At 43.3% G+C, this 25,303-nt stretch overlaps 1 protein-coding gene across 1 annotated transcript in view; it reads left to right on the top strand.

Annotated features, from left to right (window-relative positions):
- The window catches only part of LOC311005484 (formin), a gene marked incomplete at its 5' end in the record, with an annotated part of 52,139 nt that overhangs the window by 21,704 nt on the left and 5,132 nt on the right, over window positions 1–25,303 (top strand). Inside the window, 9 exons of the mRNA XM_083997905.1 lie at window positions 4,538–4,625; window positions 8,328–8,389; window positions 8,619–8,707; window positions 9,559–9,688; window positions 9,813–9,959; window positions 10,064–10,123; window positions 10,211–10,331; window positions 16,404–16,496; window positions 21,745–21,796. Of these exons, the coding sequence (XP_083854031.1) occupies window positions 4,538–4,625; window positions 8,328–8,389; window positions 8,619–8,707; window positions 9,559–9,688; window positions 9,813–9,959; window positions 10,064–10,123; window positions 10,211–10,331; window positions 16,404–16,496; window positions 21,745–21,796 (842 nt within the window). The remainder of the gene's footprint in view (window positions 1–4,537; window positions 4,626–8,327; window positions 8,390–8,618; window positions 8,708–9,558; window positions 9,689–9,812; window positions 9,960–10,063; window positions 10,124–10,210; window positions 10,332–16,403; window positions 16,497–21,744; window positions 21,797–25,303) is intronic.

Here is a 25,303-nt window from a genome sequence, read left to right as displayed (position 1 = left end):
GAGATTTTCGCAGCTGCTCCCGTCCGTTCTGCCTTTTCTTACTACCTCTGTCTATTTCCAATAATTTGGGCTCGTTATTCATACATTTTACAGCTGCAAATAAGAATTATTCTCACAAATGCCTACTTTCTTAATTAATCTACTAATCTATGAATCACCCTTATGGAGCCCACGATGAAGTCTTTACAGGTCTTGGCTCTCCAACAGTTCAGCACATGGAGATGTTCAATTTACCTCCGACAGCCAAGAAACCATAAAATATTCATCTTTTTGTGTCCAGACTTGTTATTCTTCACTTTTTTCAAATACATTTCTAGTAATATGAGATTAATCATTTTTGAAAAACAGTTCTGATAAATTTTTGCAACTGAAGATTTATAAAACTAATAAAACTTATTTCACAAGTTTTTCCCTGGTTCACCCATGTGATCGGTCACAGTTTAGAGAGCAAGGTGCTAAATAAAGAGGTTGTAGTGAGGAACTTGTTTACAGAGTGGGTTTAGTGTCACTTTTCAGAAGCTTGATGAATGTGTGTGAGGGGGCCGGAGGTTTGGGGGCCTCAACGTGGTCGTTTGCGTGACTACCAATACCTTGTCAGCTATACCTGGTCGGCACACATTGGTCTGAGCAGAATTGGCCTGTTATATTGCCAGTGTTGTGTGTTTCTTTGTGTATCCGTGTGCACGTGCGTGTTGACAGCACGTCCTCACGAGTCATTATGCACTTGCTCTGAAAGTGTTGCCAGATCATGCTAACGCCACAGCCCCCGGGTTTGGGCGGCGGTGGAGGTAGGTGTGTGAGTGAGTGTGTGTGTGAGAGGAGATGAGCGGGAGGGATTGGAATGTGTGTGTACATTATGCATATGAGCCACTTCCACCGCTTTCCAACAACTCCTCATGCCAAAAAGTTTCAACTCGGGGCATGCAGCCGATGCCTACATGAGTCAGTTAATCTCTATCATGTGTGCCATAGAAAAATCAAAGCTCTTGTTTACTCTGGATCCTTTCTCTCTCTGCTGATTAGCATATCAAAGCAGAGGAGATGACATGGAAGAGAGCTCCTCCGCCCCAGCAGACCAGAACAGAGAGGACCGGACTGGACCAGGGGTATAATTGCAGGCATGTGGCTCCACTCCACTGGCTAGAGGAGGCAATGAAGATAGGGCACCTATAGGAGTGTGGATTGGAGTTGGGGGGGTGCAGAGGATGGGAATGACTCGATGGAGGGATGAGCAGTAGGGGTGTGCCAAAAAATCGATTCACATAAGAATCGCAATTCTCATTTAATACGATTCAGAATCAATATAAAATGTCCCAAATTTAAAAAAAAGAAAGAAAGAAAGAAACAAATCTGCTGGCTGTCGGCCTCCATTTCCTTAGAATTTAAAAGGCAGCATGTTAAATTTTTTATAAAGAGGCAGTGGCACTTTTAATTTTGTTACTTAAGCAATATGTGATATTGCTTTTATGCAACAGTTTCAACAATTCCATAAATGTGAAAAAGACACTTTAGTCATTCTGTCTTATAAAGCAGACTGGAGTAGATCATGAGGATCCTTTGCACACCGATAGACTGAAGCAGAAATCATTATGAATCAAATCGTTTTGAATCGAAAATCGATTTTGAATCGAATCGTAACCCCAAAAATCAGAATCGAATCTAATCGTGAGATAGTAAAAGATTCCCACCCCTAATGAGCAGGGAGGCCGACGGAGATGAAGAAATCAGACAAGCTGAATCCGCTCTTGAATTTGTGTGCGTGCGAAAAAATGTGCATCAGTAAACACAAAAAAGTGTAATTTCCTCCACACATATAAATCAGACGTGTATCAAGTTTACACATAGTGGATCTCCTTAAACAAACAGCAGCCTTAACCAGTTTATGGGAAGTTATGACTTACGAGCAAATCACGCTGCGTTTATTAAAGACATATTTGAAGCCCAGGCTCTGACGTGGGAGAGTGGGTGTAAGATTAACACCGCTGGGTGAGACGGGGTTGCTGAGCGTATGGTAGGTGGTTATTGATGGGAAGTCCAGATCCAGTTGTTATTGTAACATCTGCCCGGGTGATTCCAGACAGATAGTCAGACAGACAGTCACCACGGAGCGGGCTGGCTGCTGGGCTCGGCTCGACGCTGTGTAAACTATCCGCTCGGCTCTGAACCTGCATCACCCTGCCCCTCGCTGCCTAACATCAGCCACCTGCTTCGGCTCAAACCCTCACCCCCCTCCTCCCCACCTCCTGACACTTCGGTGTCTGCCTCCATCATTTTGTTTATTTTCTTAGGCCGCTTGCTTTCTCTCTTTTCCCCCTCTTTCCTTTGACCTGTTATTCAAGTGTCCGCCGCGGTTTTTCAGATGAGCTCCTCAGAGTGCCTCCAGTTGTCTTTTTGTAAACAGGAGAGAGCAGCTGGCTTCGTCAGTGTCAGCATCAGCATCGCAGCCCAATTACCCCAAACTGTTTTGCGTGTCTGTGGCCAAGCGTCCAGCATCAGTTGTCTTTTCTCATTAGGGCGATACACTACAGGCAAAGACACTGTTTTTTCATGCACTGATCAATTTTGAGATTTTGTGCTATTTTTCTTCCTGAACATGTATTCTTTCAGAAAAGTCGAAAGAAATGGAAGAAAATCCACATTAAGGTGGTTATTTTGCTTCATTTTGTCTTCTATCATCAGTAGATTTCTCCTAAATTCACCAAAAGTTTGCAGCTACTGTGACATACTGTGCTGTGCCTGTTGTCTGACCCATGTCATGTCAGGTATCATTGTAAAGCTCTCTCTCTCCTGAACAATGATGTAGGCTCCAGAAATTGTTGTTTCCTCTGTATCTGCAACCAGTCGTAAAACAATGTACAATTTACATTAACAATCTATGGAATTTTACAGAACAAGTCTTTAAAGGCCGTTTTCTCAAAATGAGTTTTTCCTCAGACTCTGAGCCTGAAATCTCCACTTCAGCAGCACCTACAGAAACCAAACCTCCCAGTTTTATTCCTGTCTATATTCTGAAGGTTTTTTACAGAGGGGATTGTTGTTTTATCATTCACAGCCTGATTTGTACAACATTTTGTTCCTAAAAACAGGGCGAAATTCGAGTTTTTTAGGGCTGGTGACAGTGTTTTCTCATTTACAGAGTGATAAATAGAGATATCCAAAATCCCCTCTGTAACAACTTCTGACTCTAATATTTCAACAAAATAAAACAAGAATTTTGAAAGTGGCTTTATCCATTGTTCAGATTTCGGTTCTGGAAATGTATGCAAAATAGCGATATTGCCTCATTTACATATTTAAACATAACATTTTACAAAACTTGTAATACAAAAAATATCTGTCTTAATATAAGTGATAAACTTGGGAAGTTTCATGATGATATCTGTTAGTTAATTATTTTCCCTATTCACCTGTTGTGTCTCCCCTTAACTTAACTATTTAGGCTAATTGGCGAGTTCTGCAGCCACAGTGAGCGGGGAAGGGTTCCTGGGCTGCTTTTAGTGTGGCCCGTCCAAAGTGGTTAATTAGAGGTGTTGGGAAAGCCTGGTACTCAGCCGTCTCAAGTCCCCAGAGTGGGAGATCCCCAGTGATCCAGGTAATAGACCTGGAAGCAGCATGGCACCCACTAACGCCCTGTAATGCAATACCCACTTCTAAGGCTTCTGCTCTGCAGCTCCCACTGGACAGCCCAGTAGCCGACAACGCCATAATACCTAATGAAGAAGCCTGACACATTAACTTTTAGAGCGGGGCTTTACCTTGCCAAAACTCTCTCTGGCTTTACGGCTAATTCAGTCATAAGTAATTGTGACCATGTGTAGGCACAAATAAAAATCCTGTGAATTTATAGTTTGTTATAAAAGCCCTGCTTCTCCTTGCCTTGCTCTTCTAGACTGTCCTTTTATGGTGCCACTTTTGCCTTTGTACTTTCACTGCGACTTGATATTTTTTGATTATATCTCACACATGTTCTTCGGCAAAAGCGGAGGAGGTGCTTTGCTGTTTAACTTCGCTCCCTCATTGATGTGACTTGACTAAATGTGTCCCCGGCTATGTGTGTGTGTTTGTGTGTGTGCGTGCGGCGCGTTCCCCAGTCGTTTGCGTCACCGTGATGGGTTATGACAACGTGTGTTGATTAGTCTGGTCGTTTGGGTCAAACCAGATGATTCCCAGGCTGCTCTGGACTCACTGGGCCTTCAGGCAGTCTGTCAGGCTCATCATCTATCATCTGCTCCCACAGCTGGGGAAGTGACTAAGTGATTTTTACTCGGCCCCTCGTTACTGAAATGAACTTTTTATTCATCATCTTTTCCTCGGTTTGCTTCTGTCAGTGTTTGAATAATTGAGGTAAGGTGGGTATGAAGAGTAATGACATGGAAAGCTGTGTGGAACAATGAGTTTGCAATGTAATTAGCAGGAATAATGTTAGTTAATTTTTTATCATAACATGGGAAATGAATTGCGCACTGATTTTAAATTTCAAATACTCTATGAACATGAATTCCATTTGATTTTTTCTTTTTCTGTTTTTTGTCTTCAGATTATCAAGCTGCTGGATGGGAAGCGCTCGCAAGCAGTTGGCATCCTCTTATCGAGCCTGCATCTGGAGATGAAAGACATTCAGCAAGGTGAAAAACATTTTCTGATCTTAGCCCGTTGAACTTTTCCAGAAGCTTGTGCGCATTACAGTATGATATCATTTTGATCCCTTTCAAGGAAGGAGCTGTTATTTAGGTTGTACAGTAATAAAGTGAATTTACAGTCCCATTTAACAATAAATTGAGGATGACTCGTGATGAAATGCAGATGGAGTTATTTTTAGGGAAGAGATAGTGTGGAGAGCCCTGCAGCGGACAATAATTTCCCACCAGTTGACAGCTACTAATTTGTAGCCAGAGACACTTTTTTTGATTAATTTGTGTTTCAAGTGGAACACGGATGATTTTTCCAGTTACTACGATGGGAAAGAAAATGTCTTGATTTCTCAAAATGCGAGCGGGATGAAAGCAGCTTTTCATTTTTCTGTCAGGCTGCACAAATCCCTCAGGCACTGGTTAAAATCAAATTGCCATCTTCTTCGTATGAAGAGCTGCTTGGATTGATCGCATACTTGGTAGCTCTGCGGAAAATGCAGGCGTGTGTGTGTGTGTGTGTGTGTCTGTGTGTCTGTGTGTGTGCGTGAAAGTGGCTGTATGTCTGTGTAAACACATAATATGTGTGTTGGGGACAGCGTAGATGGGCCAGGAATTGGTCCTGTCCCGGGATTGTGGCGGGGAGCGCCTGCCGCCTGCTAGTCTGAGCATGCGGCCAGCAGATCTGTTTATTGTAGCCAGTGACGGTTTCCACAAGCCTAATGGGACTGACACCCCACTAATGATCTAAGCATGTACAAAAGCACCTTCTGCAGTTAGCAGACACTGCCCTGCCACATAAAACCACCTCAAACACAAGCCAAACAGCACACAGCACCAGGACGCCCATTTTGTTTAGACTTTTTTTTTTTTTTTTTTTTACATCAACCCTGTTCTCTCTGTTTGATTGTCAGTGTGTGGAGGCGCTTTGCTAAAAAGGCCCAATCACACCCAGCGTGAGGCTGCTTCCTTCTGCCTTAATGGGAGGTGAATGTGAAATTGGACAACTTGAATTTGACAATGAAGGACAGCACCTTAATAAGCACTTCTAAGGCTTCTAGTCCCTCGCCTCGCCTGCTTGCCTCCCCTTTGTTGCCAAATTAAAAGGACATGGGACATGTAATGTAATTAGAGCTACTAGGGAGGGAGAGAGTGGGAAGGAGGGGAGCGGAGAAAGCAGCACCCTGGTTAACGGAGAGAGAGAGAGGGGGTCAACTGCACCCGCCGGAGTGACTGGGAGGGGGGGGACCTCAAGGGCCACCATGGTTCAAGGGCAAAAGGGAGGCTCTCCCCCACACCTCACCTCACCACACGCACACATACACATGTTCTCACACCACACACACAACCCCCCCCTCCTTCCACACCAAAGCCGATGAGTGAAAAGTGGAAGGAGAGGGTGTGAGGCGGTTGGCAGGCAGACTTTGATCTGTCGGTGTGGAGAGATATCCGGCTCCCCTCGGATCAGAGTGCTCCTGTGCACGCTGGAGCAGGCCCCCCTTTGGTGTGTGATTGACGGCTGCATGGCTGAGGGACTGAATAATCCACTCTAATAAGATGTAGGAAATGGACCTCCAGCGTTCTCTGTGATCCAGACATCGGGACCACATTGACAGCTTCTCTGCAACAGGAACAGCTGGGAAGCAGAATGCAAAGTATTAGTACCTTGTTAGCTGGGAGCAGTGACCAGCGCTGTGGTGTGTTGTGTTGTGTTGTTCACATTGTTACATTTGCTTGTTGCTGACATACATGATAGGGTTAGGAGTTAGTGATGTATTAATGAATTATTCTTTTTGCTAAAAACTCTTTTATGGTTGTATGTTTTTCTACCTGAAAATTCCCAAATCCAAATGTCCTTGTGTTTATTCTATACATTTTGTTTTAACAGGAAAAAGAAAAAATCCCAGTTAATGCAATGTCAGCTGGGATTAGCACCTGTGACCTTAAAAAGATAAATGAATTAAAGAAAAAAAAAAAGAACAAAATTGAATCCTATAATGTAACCTCAGTGTAACCTGAATTAAGTTTTTGCTGTGCATGTGACTGTAGATTAGACTATATTGGACTGTTTGACCTTTTTCTTCTTGTGCTACTGTTACGTTAGACTTTACCTTTGTCTGTCTCTCTGTGTTATTTAGGAAAAGTTGCAGTTTGACATTAGTGTTTATACGTTTATTTTTTTTTATTTTAGATGTATTTATTTTTAAATGGGAACAGTACATATTGATGAACACAGATGTGTAAATATGTGGGATTGTAGCCAAGTGGCTAATTTCCATCCCCAGTCCCATTGGCAGGTTGATGTTAGGCATAAAAACAATGAAGATAAAAGTACAAGAGGCAGGACTACGACAATAAAACAATGTATCATGATGAACCTTGACATCTTACACAAACATATATGACATGAACAACACACCACCAGTTACCTAACCAAAGAAGTAAGGGACCAAAAGATTACAGAACAGTTATAAAGTGCTACAGTGCTAATTAAAGTGCTATGTGCTGAAGTGCTGTTTGCTAAAGTGACGAGGCTAATGTAAAGTTAGGCATTGTGGGGCAGAGTAACTGACATGAATGAAGTACTTTTTGCCTATTATTCAGTAAAAGTAACATTTTATCAGGCGTGTCTAGCTTAAATGAATGCAGTGTGATACAGAAGTACTGCAATAACTCAGTGTGGAGGTTAGGTGCTTTGACTTTCTAACACTATACTTAACCTGACCTAATCGTGAATAAATTAACCGTGCCGTTGTCGCTGCATCAGTTCATCCTTGGTCTGGAGGACAGAGATGGTTTTTCACACCAAGTGAGGGCCTGCTCGGCTGACACCAGCCAGGACACTGTCAGCTGATCCAGGAGCTCTGGAGCCCCCCCCCCCTCCCCTTACCAAGCTGTAAACCTGTGACACCTCTCAGACACAGAACAGGAGTCACTTTCTCTTTGTGTGGCGTCCTCCGCTCCCTGCCTTCCATGCGCGCTTTGGTTTTTACTGTTTGAGTAAAGCTAAACAAACATGCAGCCTCGTGGTCAAAGTGTCTAAATCACCACCTCTGCCAGCATTCACACACCTCCTTCCTCTCCCCCCACTTGCATTCCCTGTTTTCCCCCCTCAGCTTACCTTCTCCTGCCTCTCTCTGAAACCATCACAGCGGGCTGTGGTGGTTCTACATGTGGCCCCAGTTGTTAAGCAGTTTTCAGCTTTTTGTTTTGAGGGGTTTGTCTGTTTTCTCCAGAGGGAAGGAGAGCCATGTCGGCCCTCTGTGGGCTGAGACCCAGCCTGCCCCACATATCTCTGCCCCCACAGCCTGGGCCACACTTCCAGCTTCACCACCCCAAACTAATCTTCTAAATTGGGTGTATAATTCAACTACATGGTAATTGACTGATGTGTTGCTGATGTGTGGCTTTTTGGTGCAGTTACAAGTAGCTCCCTGATTTTTTAAAATGTTTTTATGCCAAATATGTTCGGATTTGGCCAACACTATTTAATTCTTCTACAATATATAACATGTCTTACATATAGTTTGCCACAAATACAATGTTTTATTAGCCAATGTTTAACAAAATTACAGGGCATGGGTATTATCGTGAGTTTACATCCCAAGACAGGAAAACAAGTTTGTTCTTCAAGCGCTGGCAGCAGTTGAAAGGCAGCGTGTTTTGGACTGTTTCTAATGAATATCTTTACTGTTCCAGCGGTTCTTACTGTGGACAACTCTGTGGTGGACTTGGAGACCATTGAGGCTTTATATGAAAATGTAAGTATGAAGGAAGAAGTCTGGGTGGCATGATGGTGAAGAAGTAGAGAAGGATCAGGATTTAACAAGAGGACATGAGAGTGTACTGTTTTGAGTGTGTTGCTATTAATTATCTGTGCAAATGAGTTCAGTTTTTTTAGCATCTAGATTTGTCATTAGTGTACTGAACATTTTTACCTGTGTCAGTCTTTATTGTGGACTGTTGTTGATTGGTGAAACTCTTTGACAGAGGGCGACCAGTGATGAGATGGACAAGATAATGAGACATTACGAGAAGTCCAAAGAAGATGAAGTCAAACTGTTGGACAAACCTGAACAGTAAGATCACTTCAGTTCCAACATTATGCATCATCTGCATTGTATTTATTAGACAAATTAAGCTGTGTTTCCATACTGATTGATGATTCTGATTCTGCCTGCACCGATGTGCATGGTGCAACCGACAAGATGAATTAAAAGTTAAATTAGACTCCACAGAATACGGCTGCTCAAATTTGTGCAATTAAAAATGAATAAATATTAGTCATTCATTGTTGAAATAATTATTAGTCAAACTAATTAAATCATAGACACACAGTTTATGTTATGCACTGTATATATTGGGGAGAAAAAAAATCTAATCTTCTCCCGCTGCGCAAGGCAAACATATGCTTTAATGAACATCGGTAGTTCCTGTCAGGGTTAAGTAGTCCGGGCCAGTTAACGAGGTCTGGACCCAGCAGTGCCGCTCCGCCTGCCCTTCCTATTTCCATGTTTGACCAGAGCTGTCACTAAGGCTGCCTGAGTCATCCCTACTCAGCGTCTACCTCCATCAGCAGGGCCTAATCACACAGGATGTTACCGCTCCGCTCCCCTCCGACACGGCACTGTTTACACAAGTCGCCCCGCATCAGGCCAGAGCTACCTTTGATCAGTCTCCGTGCACCGCGCGCTGCTTTTCCCTCCACCCGACCCCGCGGACCTCTCGAACCCGGCCGAGCAGCGGCGCTCATGACTATCAGCTGCCTCCGCCTGCCTGCGAGCACCAGCATTGACTCAGCCCCGGCCTGCCAAGGCCCCGAAATAGTTCTTCCTGTTAGACGTTTTGTTTAATTCTGTCATAACACATCACACCCCATCCTCCTCCCCACCCACCCCCCCCCTGCTCCTCCTCCCCTTTTGTTTTCCAGGTTTCTCTATGAGCTCTCCCAGATTCCTGATTTCGCAGGCCGAGCCCACTGCATCATCTTCCAGTCAGTGTTCCGTGATACCATCTCCTCCGTCCGTCGCAAGATGGAGGTCATCTCCAATGTCTGCAAAGTGAGAACACTGCATCAACAAACGCTGCCTCTGAAAAGTGTCATTAGGTTATGTGAAGGTTTTCTCACCCAGAGACTGTGTGTGTGTGTGTGTGTGTGTGTGTGTGTGTGTGTGTGTGTGTCAGGGGCTGCTAGAGTGCGACGCATTGCGGGATATCATGGGTCTTGTTCTGGCCTTTGGGAATTACATGAATGGAGGGAACAGGACAAGAGGTCAGGCTGATGGCTTCGGACTGGAGATTCTCCCCAAACTAAAGGACGTGAAGAGCAGGGTAACTCACGTTTACACCTCCAGCTAAATCAACATGAACAATAAAAGTCATATATCAGTGTATAACATTAAGTGTAACTGTGCTCGTATCCGTATCTCCCTCAGGACAATAAAATCAACCTGGTGGATTATGTGGTTTTATATTACCTGCGTAACTTTGACGAGGTACGGCTCTGCCAGACAAATAAACAAAGTGCTACACACTTAGAAAACTTTGCCCCTTAACACATTCACACACTTTTTATGTTTCAGCATGCTGGGACAGAGAAGAGTGTGTTCCCTCTGCCAGAGCCTCAGGATTTGCTCCAAGCTGCTCAGGGTAAATTTGAAGACTTCACCAAGGACATCAGGAAGCTGAAGAGAGAGCTCACTGGTAGGAGCCACTGTGTAGTCTGATGAATTAATTCAACATACTGAAAGTGTGTGACGTTTTACATCTTCTTGTCTTTGATCATCTCAGTTTTATTGTAGTGTAATTGCCATCTTTCACCACAGTGGTTTAAATGTAAATGTGCATCCTGAACCCTGAGCAGAGTGGGTTGTGGGTGTATTCTGGCCTGAGGCAGCTTTTCCTCATTTCCAGATTTTGTATCTTAACATCCATGTCATCGCCACACCGCAACCAAGAAGCATCTTCATTTCTTTTCGCTTTAAAGCAAATTCCAGCTAATTGAAGAAATATCAGAGTGACAACCGGCCGACAAACACACTTTTGGTGCTCTGTGTTCAGAGCGTCTTGGGCGCCGAGCCGCTCGGTAACGCAGCAATCCAGCCAGTCAGTCTTGGCCGGGGCCACGCGGAGGTTAAAGGCGATGCCCCCCAGTGCCCCTGGTGTCTGTGGTTATTTAAATCAACCAATAATACGGCATATGAAAGCAATTAGATATGCTCCCCAGCTCTCCCCTACGTTTTTTAGATCGCTGTTAAAGCCCTCTCCTCTCTGACCCGGGGGAAAAATACAAAGAGTCTACTAAAGTACCCAGACCCACCTCAAGCTGTCACTCATTTATTAGGAAAAATGGAAGACCTGAAGACAATAAATGCAACATGAGGGCCCTCGCATTTGATCTCTGCTGCGGCGCAGTCTGGCACAGTAGTCCTCGGGGGTATTAGCATCACAGGGCGAGCGTCGGATCGTGGATGTTTGGTGAGCTCCACCTATGACTCCCGCCATTTTTTATCCTCTCTAGCCGCCAGGAATAAATATTTATGCCTGGCTATTATAAACCAGCCTAAAGAGAGCAACTGGTCTTAATTATAACACTAACACAGATCACTTCCATCCTCGCCGTGTCCGACGCAGAGAAGCCAACACTTTGATTTGACGGGAGGCGAGCGGGGCTCTCTGGCCCTCACCTCGTCCTGAGGTGGCGACTGCAGTCGTGGGCTCCGTCTTGCCCTCCAGCCTTAGGTCAGAGGTCGCGAGACTCGGTGATGGTAGTGAGAACTTCATCTCTCCTGACTGGGTTTCTCTGTGTGACTGGCATCTTGGTTTACTGTATTTAAATTCAGACACGAGTCTGGGAGTGTAAATGAAATGACTTTTTTTGCACTTTTCTGTGTATGTCCATTCATGTTAGTGCAGCATATAGTCAACAGTGATGCTGAGTAGCAGGTCTCCAGCTCGGCTTGGCTGCCCTCTCCTTCACTGGCTTGTGCAGAAACATGATCCTCTTTTGATGGGGCTTCCTGTTTGGGGAGAGGGTGATGACCTCTCTCTGTGCTCTCTAAGAGGGATGAGTGGGAGGCCACAGGGACCTAAACCTACTGTAGGACTCTCAACTCCCATGAAGACAGATATATTCCACTCTGTTTATGTCTCAGATCATGGACACTGGTGCAGCTGGCTTTGAAACCCTGAAGATTATGTTTATCTTTACAATCCTGTACAAATTTGGCTCTATCACAAGGAGATGCTGATCGTAGGTGAAGTTGCATTTCCAGATCAGTGCTTTAGGACCGGTGAGTACAGACATAAAGATCCGTTTAACTGCCACGTAATTGGGCCTGACAGAGAGGCAGGGACGCTACCGAATGAAATAGGATCAAATAAAAAGAAACAGTCAGAGCTCATTTGCTGCTCAGGGGAGTTTAGTGTTTCACAGAAGACCTGGCCCAGGTTAGGCATTCATCACTGTGGCAAATCAGACAGTGTCCTGATTTTAAATGGCCTTTAATGTCAGGTTCAGGCAGGGCCTTTACCCTGAGTTCTGTTTTACGATGGAGGCTTGAAGGGCCATGTGTGAAGTGAGCGGGCTGAGGACTGTCACCGGCCGTCTGACTTAACAAGGCTTAAGTAATGTAAGATATTTGTCATTGACTGGTTTCAAACAATGATGCAAGGACGGTGAAATGTTTGCATCTTCATTTCGGTCAGTCTCTATGGTCTATTTTTTATTTTGATGACTTCGGCATTCAAATTAAACCAGAGTTAATGCTCCACCTCATATTCTAAATTCTGCCTATTGTCTCTGTCTGTCAGCACTTTATTCTCCAGCTAAGATTGAGGAGAAGTTTTTTGAGTCTGGTGGAATATGATGTGATTTATGAGGAGTGGAAAGTGGAGAGAAGGTCTTACCTTTTCCTGCTGAGGCAGTCTCCTGGCTGGCCTCACAGAGCGGAATTAGTAGACTTCATCCCAACAGAAAGGAGGGCTGCACGTCTGACAGTCTGCTGGGACACTAGATAATTGGGGGGGATCAGCGAGAGAATTCACTTTCCAGGTATAAATAACATTAATATGCCTGGGCGTGAGCACTGTACTGGTTTAACCTCTGGTGAAATATAAAGTATATTGCGAAAAATGTTGTTTACAACAGGGACCAGAGGTTCACCATATGATTCTATTTACGGGAATTTGTTGCCAGCTGATTGGAGTTCAGCAGACAACTGCGCTTCTTTAGCAGAGAGAAAAAAAAGAATCACAAGAGTATTATTTGTTTCTCTGTCTCTTCCTCTCTGCAGTTGCTGTCATTAGTCAGTGTTCATGTCTCACGATCAGCGTGGCCTTATGGCCACATTTATGAGACAGACACATTCATCAAACAGCCGACTCTCTCATTCTGTGGTGTTCCACTGGGTCTCCATCCACTGTTTATGCTTTTTCTCCAATCCACACACAGACACAGTTGTGTATTGTTTTGGTGTGCTGTGATTTCCTGGTAGCTGCAGTGAAGTCCTAAGTACATACTGACATGAAAGTCTTTCATTTCACAAACCACACAGGGTAAATCCTGGTTCAGAAGTCTGGCTCTCATGTTTGTTTTTCTTTCCATTTAATCTACCACCAACATCGCCCCCTCATATTACACAAAGGCCAGTTGATTTGTTCCTATTCACATCTCATGGACTGTGCTGTGTTACCTCAGAGATAAACAGTAGAAGCACCTGAGGGATCAGATCTGATACAGTGCTGCTGTAGCGGTGGCTGTTGTTGGATGTTTTTACACCTTCTTCTTCATTTCCCCTGGTTTTTCTGGTTTAACATTGTCCATAAAACACTTGTCTGTCTGTCAGTTTAAGTCTGTCAGGAATCAGGATGCTGCTTTAACAAGTGATTGATAGCCATACACATATCTGTGATCATCTGAGGAATGTCTGGATTCGTGAGCACCCCAGTTCTAAAGGTGCTGAGTCCGCTGTCTGTAATCTCATCTGTTTTCCCCTCGTGGTAATAGTGGAAGACCATTAATGATCAGAGCTCTGTCTCCCATCATTACCCTGTCTGTCTGTGCAGGGAAACTGGTCCCCTGTGGCTGCATTACTGGACAGAGTGTCTGATGGTACGAACTGTGCCACCGGCAGCCGAGAGGCAAGACAGCAGCGTAGCTGGAGCTGCTAATGATCAGCTTCTGGTTTCTACTTACTGGTCACAAATAATAAAGGAACTCTATGTTATCCTGTAAAGCTGAAATGGAACTGGTTCCTTGATGAAAGACATAACAAGCTGTTTTATCAGTCAACAAACAGCGGTGATAACATTTGTATTAGTATTAGTATTTTTATTGGATTTTTGTAATCAATTTATATTTAAGAAATGTTATTTACACTTTACAAATATTAAAATTTTTACCTGACTAGTTAAATAGTCAATTTATGTACCTGCTTATATTTTATGATGGTGATTTCATTTTATAAATCTTCTCATTATTTAAAATTCTTTAAAAACTGAAACCACCATTGACTTCCATTAATCTCTTATTGCATAGTATTGCAATCCACTGTATTAATCATTTGATGATTCATTACACTATATCTGCATTTTTTGGAATCTATATACTGATGTTCGAATATGTGCTTTAATTTATTTGTTTGAATTATTTTATTTTAAGTTTATTATTTATTATTATTTATTTATTATTATATCTAAGTCTGACAACTTCTTTATAGAAGAAAGTTATGTAATTACAGTATTTAGTGTAATAATAGTTAGGTTGATGTTGCAGAATTGAGTCTTGGATATTGAAATGAAAGGTCAGAACTGATCAGCTGATCCTTAAATGACTGTTAGCTGTTTAATTTTAATTCTTGCATTTCCTGTAAAAAACAAACAAACAAACCTGTGAATATAATTATGCTCTTGGTCCAAATTTTAAGAAATACACAAAATTGAAATTAGAAAAAAAAAGTTGCAGCATTTCAAAGTAGAACTTGTACTTGCAAATTCACTGTAAAACAAACTTCCATTTCCGAATGATTTCCAACAGTAAAATACTTACGATGACAATTTTGCTGAATCTGAGTTCTCCTGGTTTGTCTCATTAGAGTTTATGAGGCTGTTTGTTTGAAGGACACCAACATCTTTGCAAACCATTTTAACATTCACTGCTCCATTAACACACATTTTTGTTTCATTTGTGGCAAAGAAAGAACTTGATGATTCTAGCCAGGGTCCTTAAGTTTTAGGGTCTTGCGTTTTGCCCGATACAGGAGAATCCTTTTGAATGCATCCCTCCAAAAACTGTATTAGCACTCCAAGACAATGTCTCAAAACAGAGCTTTCAGTTTTTATTCTTTACAGCTGCTGTGTTTTTGTGGGCTTCCTCCTTGCGGCCTTTGCTGTCTGGACCGCATTTGGAAAAGAGCCGCCTCTAAATTGTAGACTCGCTGTTTTAAACACTGTTTTAATGGGACTTTTTGAGTTGGGGGGGATTTCTGGTAAGGAAACGTGGTTTCTCCAAACAGGATATTTTGGTTGTCATGTTTGTATGGTTGCTGATTTCTGTTTTTTATTTTGATAACTGCTGGTTCTCACTATCCTTCAATTTAAAAAGTGTCCTGGAATCCAGACTGTGAGGCTGTATGTAGTTACCCCTGACTTTTAATGCCGAGGCTTTGTGTTTCCTGATTTATTAAGACATCCAATAAATAAAAGATGCCATAGAGTGAGTTTACCGAGCTGCAGGTGCAGCAGCTCCACATGCAAACATGTGAGAGCCAAACTCAGATCTAAAAGCGGCGACGCAGTGAAGTGAGACAGCGGCCAGACCTGTTAATGCCCTTGTTGTGATGCAGAACAATTTAGCTATGCAGTCATAAGCAAGTTTAGGTATTTATTGCAGCCATTAATGACTTACAGACCGGAGGAATGTGGCAGTTCGTTCAGCAGGCGTCTGTGTGTAGAGTAACGCAGCCTTACAGTTGCAGAGGAAATGGCGAAGGTTCGGCTGGAGCACACTCAGTCACGCCTGTTTTCCTCTGAGCTGTTGTGAGTTGGGTCAAGAAAAACTCATCTACAAACAGCAAACACATCTGCTGCGCTCACACGTACGGACGACAGCGAACACATCGCAGCACGGCACACGCTCATTGTTCGCTGTAGTGGACATTTGGGGGAACATTGTGGGACATTGTGGGGAATCGTGTCATCATCAAGATTTTTTGATATGTAAACTATGGGATGCTCTCTCCACCAAGGGGGAAAATCACAAAGGAAATAACTAAATACAAATGAAATGTCATGTTAACATTCCAACTGAAGACGCACACTGTTTACACTTTAACTGAAATTTCCTTTTTTAGCCCTGGTGTTAAAACCCCTTCTGTCTCCTCCTTTTGCTCTTCTTCTCATTTTTTTTATTCATTTAAGTAGCAGATTTTTCCACATTATGTCTCAATACACTTAAGAAAATGAAAAGAATAACAGAAAGAGAAGACGACAACAATTTAGCATATTGAATAAAATAAAAGAGATTTTATTTTATAAGGTCACATATTTTATCCTTTTTCTACTGATGGTAATTTCTTACTCAAAAATCAGGCCACCACCTGATTTCACAGAGTCATAACCACACCATCTTGTTAATTACATTACCCAGTTTGTAATGATATCCCCAAATGACTTGTACATCTCACACTTATGCTTGTGTTTTCCTCCCACTTAAAATCCTCCATCCCCTCCGTTTCTGCCTGTTGGTTCATTTATTGTGTCTGTTCTGTTTTCCAGCCTGTGAAAAGGATGTGCAGAAGGTGTGTGCTAACTCTTCAGAGGAACACCTCCAGCCCTTCAAGGAGAAGATGGAAGGATTTATCTCTGCCGGTGAGTCGAGATAAGATTGTCTTTCTTTTTTTTCCCCCCATAGCCAAACTGTCATTAGAGAATTTCACATTAGGTTATAAGTATGTGTCAATTTTGTTCTTCACTTCTCCTAAATGATCCAAACGAAGATCTGAAGGGAATTTATCAAAACTAAAAGAAATGGTCCATTTCTTGTTAACTGTGTAAGCTATTGTCAAGTTGAGGAAACCTTTTATTTTTGATCTTTTCATGGAAAGAGATTCATGCGCTCAGGAATTCATGAACAAGTGCAGTGCAAGGCCTAAGCAGTTATGGACAGTGAAACACACTCACGTCCTCGCTGGCAGATGGCAGTGATAGATGTTTGCCCTCTGCCCTGCTCATGAGCCGGCCTGACTCAGGTGAAGCTGTTAAGAAAATTCTTCGTGACTTCAAAGATGAAACATTGAGGCGGACGGCAGAGGAGATAGTCATGAAACCATCTTGCAGAACTAAAAAAGCCCTGTTTTCACCCAGACGCACAGTGTGGGACCTTTAAAATAAACAAAAAAGGAAGGAATAAATATGTTTTTTTGCTGCGTTAGCGAGTCATCTGGGTGGTGTAGGATCCCCCTTTCTCTCTCTCTCTCTCTGTCTCTCCTTGTGTGTGTGTGTGTGTGTGTGTGTGTAGTCTCATGTTCTTGCTGTGAGAGGGCGTCTCAGTGCGCTGTAAGACAGCATGAGGACAGGAGTCTACAGGCCCGTAGAAGGGATCACATTGCCTCTAACATGGTTCTCATGTACTCTGAGCTGCCATAAAGCTGGCAGGACATCTCTGGCTGTGGCCTTGTAAAGTGGCCGGCCTCAGTGGATCAGACCCGTGGACCACCGGGACAGGAGCAGAGCGTCCCCCCACCCCTGACCAACCCCCGACCCAACCCGACCCGACGCACTGTGATCATCTCGCTGTCTGTCCCCTTTCTGACCCAGACACATCTGATCCACATTCACCCTATATTGTTGTCGTAGCAGCCGCAGCCTGGCTCGTAGCATCGTGTTGAAACCTCCTAAATTTGTTTGAGGATATTTTTTCGGTCTTCTTGGTTTGGAAAGTATTTCACGCTGCGCTGTGGAGTGACGGGAATTCCTAGACATGCACAGAGGAAGGGGAAATAAGGGCGAAGAGAATCCCACCACATGTGATTCAAAGTCCTTTTCAAACACAACTACAATGGTAGTTTCATTATTGAAAGTGACTGTATACACATATCAATGAGTTATAGCTCAAGTATCATTAAAGTGACGGCCCATACTGCCTATTACACACCCATCTGCTTATTTCACCAAAGTTTTATTATACACAAACCTTCCTTTGTATTTGAGTGAACGCCATTAAGACGTCTAAGTTGGCCACAGAGGGCTCCACCTCTCTCTCCTGCTGTCACATCACTCGACCCAGTTGTGCATAAAAAAAAACTAACAGCAGTGGAGGCAAATCTCTTTTCAACTTCTGGCTTTCTGTTCTGATTATTTTTGCCGTTGTTATGAAACATCTTTTTTGCACAGCATGAAGAGGTCTGCAGGGTAAGGCAGACACATCAGATACTGTTACCTCCCTTCAGTGGTAAAGGTCAGCTCACATTCAGTGTGTTGTGGCTTTGGTTTATCACTTCATCAGTTTTTCACCTAAACTGTGTCCACACTCTACACAAGCTGATCTCTGTCTGGATTCAATCCCAGCAACACCGATTCACATGTTGAATATGAATATAACAACTTTAGTATTGCTACTGACACATCTGGATGAGTGTTTTCAGGGTTTCCGCCTTTTGGCCTGGTGTTGAAATGACACTTGGGTGACGCTTGTGAATATTTTCACCAGCACATTATGTTGGTGCCAAATAAAAAAAATGTGCTTGTGGATGGAAACACATTACTCATCATAGTCCATATTACTGTGTGTGCCATGTTTGTTCTGTTTTGCTGAATATTCAGTTTGTAGATTTTAAACACACAAACTAGGACTTTATTTTGTGGTGCAGCCTGTGGACATGGAATCAAAAGGGTCACAGTCTATGAAAGTGTTAAATTGTCAGTTATTTAAAATTCCTCCAAAAAAACAATTTAATTTTTTTTTAAAAATCTTATTTGTTCCGGTTTATGTCTGCCCTCCGGCTCAAAACAATGGAAGTTAATGGAGCGTTATCCATAATACTTAAATTATTTACACTGTAGGGCCTATGATTTTTTTTCAAGAAGCAGTGTTTTTAGGTCTTGATCTAATAATCCAGATTTCCAATTGCTATAGAAAAACATTTTTCAGTGTATCAGTTTTTAAAGTTTAGACTTTTGCTCCAAGAAAACAAAACCTGAAGACCTGTGGCTTTGACGCCATTGTCCACTATTCTCTAAAATTTTGTAAGAAGATAATGATAAATATAATAATACATTCTTAACAGATAATGATAAATACTTCTCTGCTATAATAAATATAAGTAATAAAATTTGATGGGCATGTTAATTGTAGCTATAAATAACCATTACATGTGTTCGGTCAACATGAGCTCCACAACGAAATGTCCATTGACTTCCATTTTATTTTGGACCACAGCAGATATCTCGGAGGCAAACCAGAATATCTGCAGTGAAGATGAGTTAGTCGTGCACAGTAATATATTCCTTTAGTATAAAAGAGGCAGTTGTGCATGGGTTCCTGTCACTGCATCAGATCTGTGCTGGATTATGTACTTGAACTGGAAATGTACCGTGACATTGTTGGATTGGTTTATCCACCTTGACTACTGCTAAATATTTCCTCTGTGCTTGAACCAGCTACACAGAGTATCTGGAAGCTTTGAAAACCACTGCGTCTGCCACTGGCTACAAAACGCCATTTGTTTGAAAAGACACATCTTGATCGTTAACTTTCCAGTGGAAACCTTCCTTTGGTAAACAGAATTTGCTCGAGCTGCGTTGCCAATGCGTTGGGAGGAGCAGTGTGTAATCATTGTTCTTGATGATTCTGTGGCTTCAAAAGGCCAAAAAATACAAAGCAACAGTGATCACATCAAAGAACCGGCTGAGGCCCCTTAAACCCTGACTCATCTTTGGATGGGTGGATTTCTCACCCAGGTAAAACGCTCAGGAGGGCTGACCAACACGTACATGTGTTTGACACATGAATTTAGATATCGAAAATGAACTTTCCGGAAACGGTGTGGAGGAATGCAGCATCAGAAGCCTCAGAGGACTGTGTGGCGTAACTCTGTCCTCAAACATGAGGATCAAAGAATGAGAGCGGATGAACGGAGGCAGACAGAACTAAGCAGTGAGAGTTGTGTTTCTGAGCAGCGCTGACCCATAACCCAGGCTGTGGAGAGGCTCACAGCGGGGCCTGCAGGTGAACCCGAACGCCCCACAACTTTCCTGTGTGATCTCTAACAGGGGACACCTCAGAAATCCAGTGACCCCTCTCCTGTAAGACCTCGTCCCCGTCGTGTTCCTGCTCCCCTTCCAAACAAACCCCTCCACACGCTCTGGAAATCATCTGATTCTGAATGGAGTATTAAGTTTACATATTTTACATAGTTAATCTGTCTCTTTGGAATGTGCTTTTGTTTCCTGTAAAATGAGTTTCTCTCATTCAAAAGGGTAAGGTTTCATGAAAAAGAGAAAGAGCTGTTCTCAATCTGACTGCAGTAGTTCCAGCATCTCATCAAGCACCTTTTTTGTTTCCCTTGTTAATAGGAGCTCTTTGAAACCTCTGGGGTTACTCTTACGGGCATATTTTTCGTGTTGAATACACGCCATGACTAATTGAAAACAAATTCCCGCTTTTAATCTCAGCCTGTGTTAAAATTCATGTGTATCATCACATCCTTTTTTCTTGTCAGTGAGTCACAACCCAATAACCGAACTTCCACTTGTTCAGATGACTGAATTACGTAGCCCGTGTAAAAATGTGCAGATGGCAGCTGTCCAGGGAGCCTGTTTTTGATGAAGTCTTTGAGATTTGTCTGTATAATACAAGTGATGCAGGGAGAGGGGAAAGAGGATGCTTTATGGAAATCCTCAGCATCCCTCTCAGATCGCTCTCCATCTCTTTGTTATCTGGCTGCTAGGTAAAGCAGTGGTTTGGAAAAGTGTGTCAGAGTTTTAAAGCCCTAATTTATTGTCCCTCTCAGCATGCACGTCTCATAACTTTCTAGTTAGCGACTACTGGTTTCATGTTTACACAGGGAGCAGAGGAAGAGAAACTTCACACATCCTCTCTCCCTCTCTCCCTCTCTCCCTCTCCTTCAGCATCTTGGCTCCAGTGCCACCTCTGCACAGTCGCAGCAGAGGGGTACCTCAGGCGCCAGCCTGACCCCCACTGAGACTAACGCCATTGGTCACGGCCCCTCTCCTCTTCCCCCCTCGTCCCTCTATCCCAGACATGGCCACCACCCCCTTCATTAGGTTTACCTCATACATGTAAAAAAAAAAAAACGCCCCTTTGCCCACATACATGTAAAAAAAAAAAAAAAAAAAAAAAAAAAAAAGAAGAAGTAAAAAGGGTAGTTGGTCAGAGGCTTAAGCTCACCTTCTCCCAGAAGACCCCCAAACCTGCCTTTGAACAATTTTTTGGAGACTTCCCCCTCTTAAATCTTCAAGTAGGAAAGGTCCCCCATCATTGTAAAAAGGATGAATCTGGAAAAATGCAATAAATCTGAGATCACAGGCACTCTCTGGCCCTAGATAAATTCTTGCACCTCGGCCTGGCCCGCCGCACACATCTGCCTTGCATTTAGACACTTTTACATGGCAGGAGTCCACAGGAGCCTCCAGTTCCCAAGCCTCTCTGCTCAACCCTGCGCCCTGCTTCAGCTCTGCTCAGAACATGCACATGTATGTCGACACACACACATACACACACACACGTATAAACACACACCTCGGCTAACAGACCACCACTCCCCGCCCCGAGCGCAGGCGTCACAGGCTCACACTCTCACACTCTCACGCGTCAACGCAGAAAAGCATGTCAAACTTTACAATGTGCTTAACTGTCACTTGGATAACCTGCTCACTGTATCAGTGACATCTCAACCCCTCTTCTTCTCCTCTGCCCGCTCCACAGCTCTGAGAACGGCTGGCGAACACAGCGCCCCCCTCTGGGCTCCGCCGGTGACCCCAGATCAGTTTTTTTTTTCAGTAGCTGTCATCGGAAACGTCCGGTTATCTGTGTCACCTGAAGCCTTGTAACAACGTCCATTATCCTGTCTTAACCTGTCATTCTCTGTCTCTACAGCTCAAAAGGAGCACTCCGCCGAGGAGGACCGGCTCAGTTCGGCACAGAAAAGGTAGGGAAGCAACTTTTTTAACAAACCCATGTCAAGATGAATTTAAAATTCTGAATGAAGTATCATGTTTGGACAGAAAATATTTGTGGATTGCATCCCTCAACAAGCGGACGGGCCAAGTGTTATGGATTGCAAACGTCACAGAGCGGTGTTGCGTTATTTGGCTTGCTCCACATAGATAACATGGCTGGTATCTGACAGCACCAATGTTTGCCATTTGTATCGTTGTATACAGTTATTAGTAGCAGCTGTTTAAGTTTCTGGTAATGTAGGGGCTTCTCAGTATCACGGTTTTACTGCTTTTTTGAGATGATCCAACTTTCACTGGAAAAAGTATTGGATGAGGTGATTTACTCTGAAGGGTTTATCACAGTTTTATATATGCACAAGGAGATATTCTGAGTATTAAATACATCTGTGCTAATGTCTACGCCTTTTCTAATTTGTCTAGCGACAAATATAAAAGATACACAGCCTCAACCGGAGCGGCGGCCACTTTCCACACTCATGTAATGTGTAGCATACTGTATTTTAAGCCTGAACACCCTGTGCTTCCTCCCCTGCAGTTCCTATCATTCTTATCTGCCATGTTTTGTGCAGGAGACTCCCGAGAGTTTTCTGAGAGGTATCTGATTTATAGGCTTAAGACACACTGGCAGCCGCTGAGCTCACTGTCCGAGGGAAATCATATCTGGAACATTTCATATTGGAAAAAGATGGTGGAGCAGACAAACAAAGCAAATAGATTATTTTTGCCTTGTTTGGATAGAGAGCAGGATTGTTTGCTTTATATCGTAACTCTGCCACTTCCAAAATAAATCACCGACGCACGTAAAGGAGAAAGTGGAAGACGCCGGTCGCGAGAAAATGGAAACTATAAACAATTAGGAAGTTGATTGCTTTGGACAACACTATAACTCAGGGAGATGGTTCCAAACTGTTTCTGTTTCATGTTGCTGTTTTTAAGCCAAGAGGGGCTGCTCCACCTCTTGCTCTCTGTCTCGGCCCGTCACCCCCGCCCTCACCTATCTCTATCACACTGGACCTGTGTGTGTGTCTGTATGTGTGAGAGTGACACCACTGTAATGAAGGCGTTGAACTTGGAGGGGGATATTGATCAAAAGGGCCCCGCAGCTGACAGCACCTTTGCTTTTAATGAAGTTTTCCTTTAATTTCATCTAAAGACGGGGGCTGGCCAACTGGCGCTAGGTAGAGCAGGAGGAAAAGGGGGTCGGGAGGCGAGGAGGGGGGGGCGCTCTTTCTCAGGTTCCCACAGAGCCACCTCGTAAAAGTGACACACTGTTGATGAATATGGGCGTCAGCGAGCTCACCGGGCCCTGGGTGGGCTCACACATCTGCACTGGATGTGGGATCGTCACACAAACGCACAACAGCAGCGGTGGCAGCAGCAGCGTTACCGGCCGAGTGTTAATAAAGGAAACAGAGTGCACATCTCCTCGTGTTACCTAATACCTGGGCCTCGGCCTCATGAGGAGTCAGTGAGTTTAGACTCCTGTGAGTCAACGTTAAGCAGCAGTTAGTGGGGCAGGGTCGGCATGAATCAACATCAGGATTACGGACAGGAGATGCAGCTGGACATCAAACCTCACTGCTTATTGGTTCTGACTGAAATGGTGAGAGTATTGACAAGGCAGAAGCCATATTATTGATGAATGTGCTGATCGTTTCCCCAGTTTATCATTTGTTTGTAAAATGGGAGAAAACGGTGAAAAATGTTTCATGTTGTTACAAAGATATTGAATATATAAACACATGATAATTTAACATGGAAGAGATGACTACATGAATTATCTTGAAACAAAATAGATGCCAATAAAAGTGGAATCAGCTTCTCTCTGGTGGAGCTTTCACTAAACACAAACTCCTGACAGAATCACTAAAAGTTAGTCATTCCCAATAGACTCTCATGTTAAAGTGTCACAAACACAGTAACTCACTTTAAATGTTATCAAGGATTTTGGCTTCAACAAGGCTTAAAGGGATAGTTCAACATTTTGGCAAATATGCCTATTGCCATAATCCCTGTAGTCATAGCAGTAGGTTCGTTACCTTTAATTATTGGTGCATGTTGTTTTGAGATCAGCAGGGCAGAGACGCAAGCTGCTCAGTGAACACAATGGAGTTAAACGGTACAGGTCCCCTGTGCCTCAAAACTCATCAAATACACAATCCAACAACTCCAAAACACTCTCATGGAGAAGTTGTGACCTGCACATTCATTACGCTATGAAATAATCATGTATAATTATGTAACGTTACGACACATGAAGAACAAGAACTACTTATACTTTTGAAATCACTCCGCCCAGAAGCCATTTCTGGAATGTAGTTCTGGCTGCATTTGCCTCTAAAACAACTCTGTCTCGTAATATTACATTATTATTTCATAGCGTGGTGAATGTGCAGGTCACAACTTCTCCACGAGAGCTTTTTAGAGTTGTTGGATTGTGTATTTGATGAGTTTTGAGGAACAGGGGACCTGTACCATTCACCTCCATTGTGTTCGCTGAGCAGCTTGCGTCTCTGCCCCGCCGATCTCAAAACAACATGCACTGATAATTAAAGGGAATGAACCTACTTCTATTACTATAGGGATTATGGCAATAGGCGAATTTGCCAAAATGTTGAACTATCCTTTAAAGAAAATTGAGGGTGTGCTGCTTTGAGTGACAGGTGGATGAGCCTATAGCTTGCCCCAATTTTGTCACCATCTTGGGATTGGCTGGAAGTCGGGGGGAGTCCAGCTCTGCCAGGATGGCGATGGCGGAGCAGCCCACTCTGAGCCTCAAAACCATCCCTCAGAATCCTGTGAGTGATGTCAGGGAGGCTGCATCCATCTTTATATAGTATCCAACCCCTCGTTCCACTACTGATATACCAAATGTATGTGGTATATGTGGTGTATCACATATACATAAATTAAATTGGAGTTAGTGTAAGTATACAGTGCATGTTAGTGCAATAAAAGAGGGATGTTTCATACATGGAAAACAGCTTAATGTTTAATCATGGTTTTGGTCCAGACTTAGACAACTCTGTTATAACACAACCCCAGCTGTAGAAGGTGACATTTTCACTGAGCTTAACTGTAAAACAGCATCAGTGTAACAAGAAAGACAACACTATCAAGTTCATCTCTGCTTTTTCGCTCTGTGTAAAACATTATCTGAGCCCCCGGGCATGTCGAGCGCTCAAGTCTTTTCCTCAACATGCAGTCCTAATTTGTCTGCTTCATGTTCGGGTTCCACTGAGGTTTTCTGGTTCTGTCCTCAGTTCCGTCTCATTAAGTTCTCCTCTCCCACATCATGCTCAATTTCATCTGGCCCAGCTGCCTCCTCTACGGTCACCATGCAGTTATGGTTTCAGAGATTCTAAGCTGGTATATTATTCTTCCCTGCCGTTACATGACAGCAATGGCACAACAGGGCCTGGTGCCTCTGCTGACTCGGCCGACAACATGCAGTTTACTTCTGTAATCTTTTTACT

The sequence above is a fragment of the Trachurus trachurus genome (assembly GCF_905171665.1).
Source record: "Trachurus trachurus genome assembly, chromosome: 22".
Taxonomy (NCBI): domain Eukaryota; kingdom Metazoa; phylum Chordata; class Actinopteri; order Carangiformes; family Carangidae; genus Trachurus; species Trachurus trachurus.
This window is presented reverse-complemented; position numbering and strand designations above follow the sequence as displayed.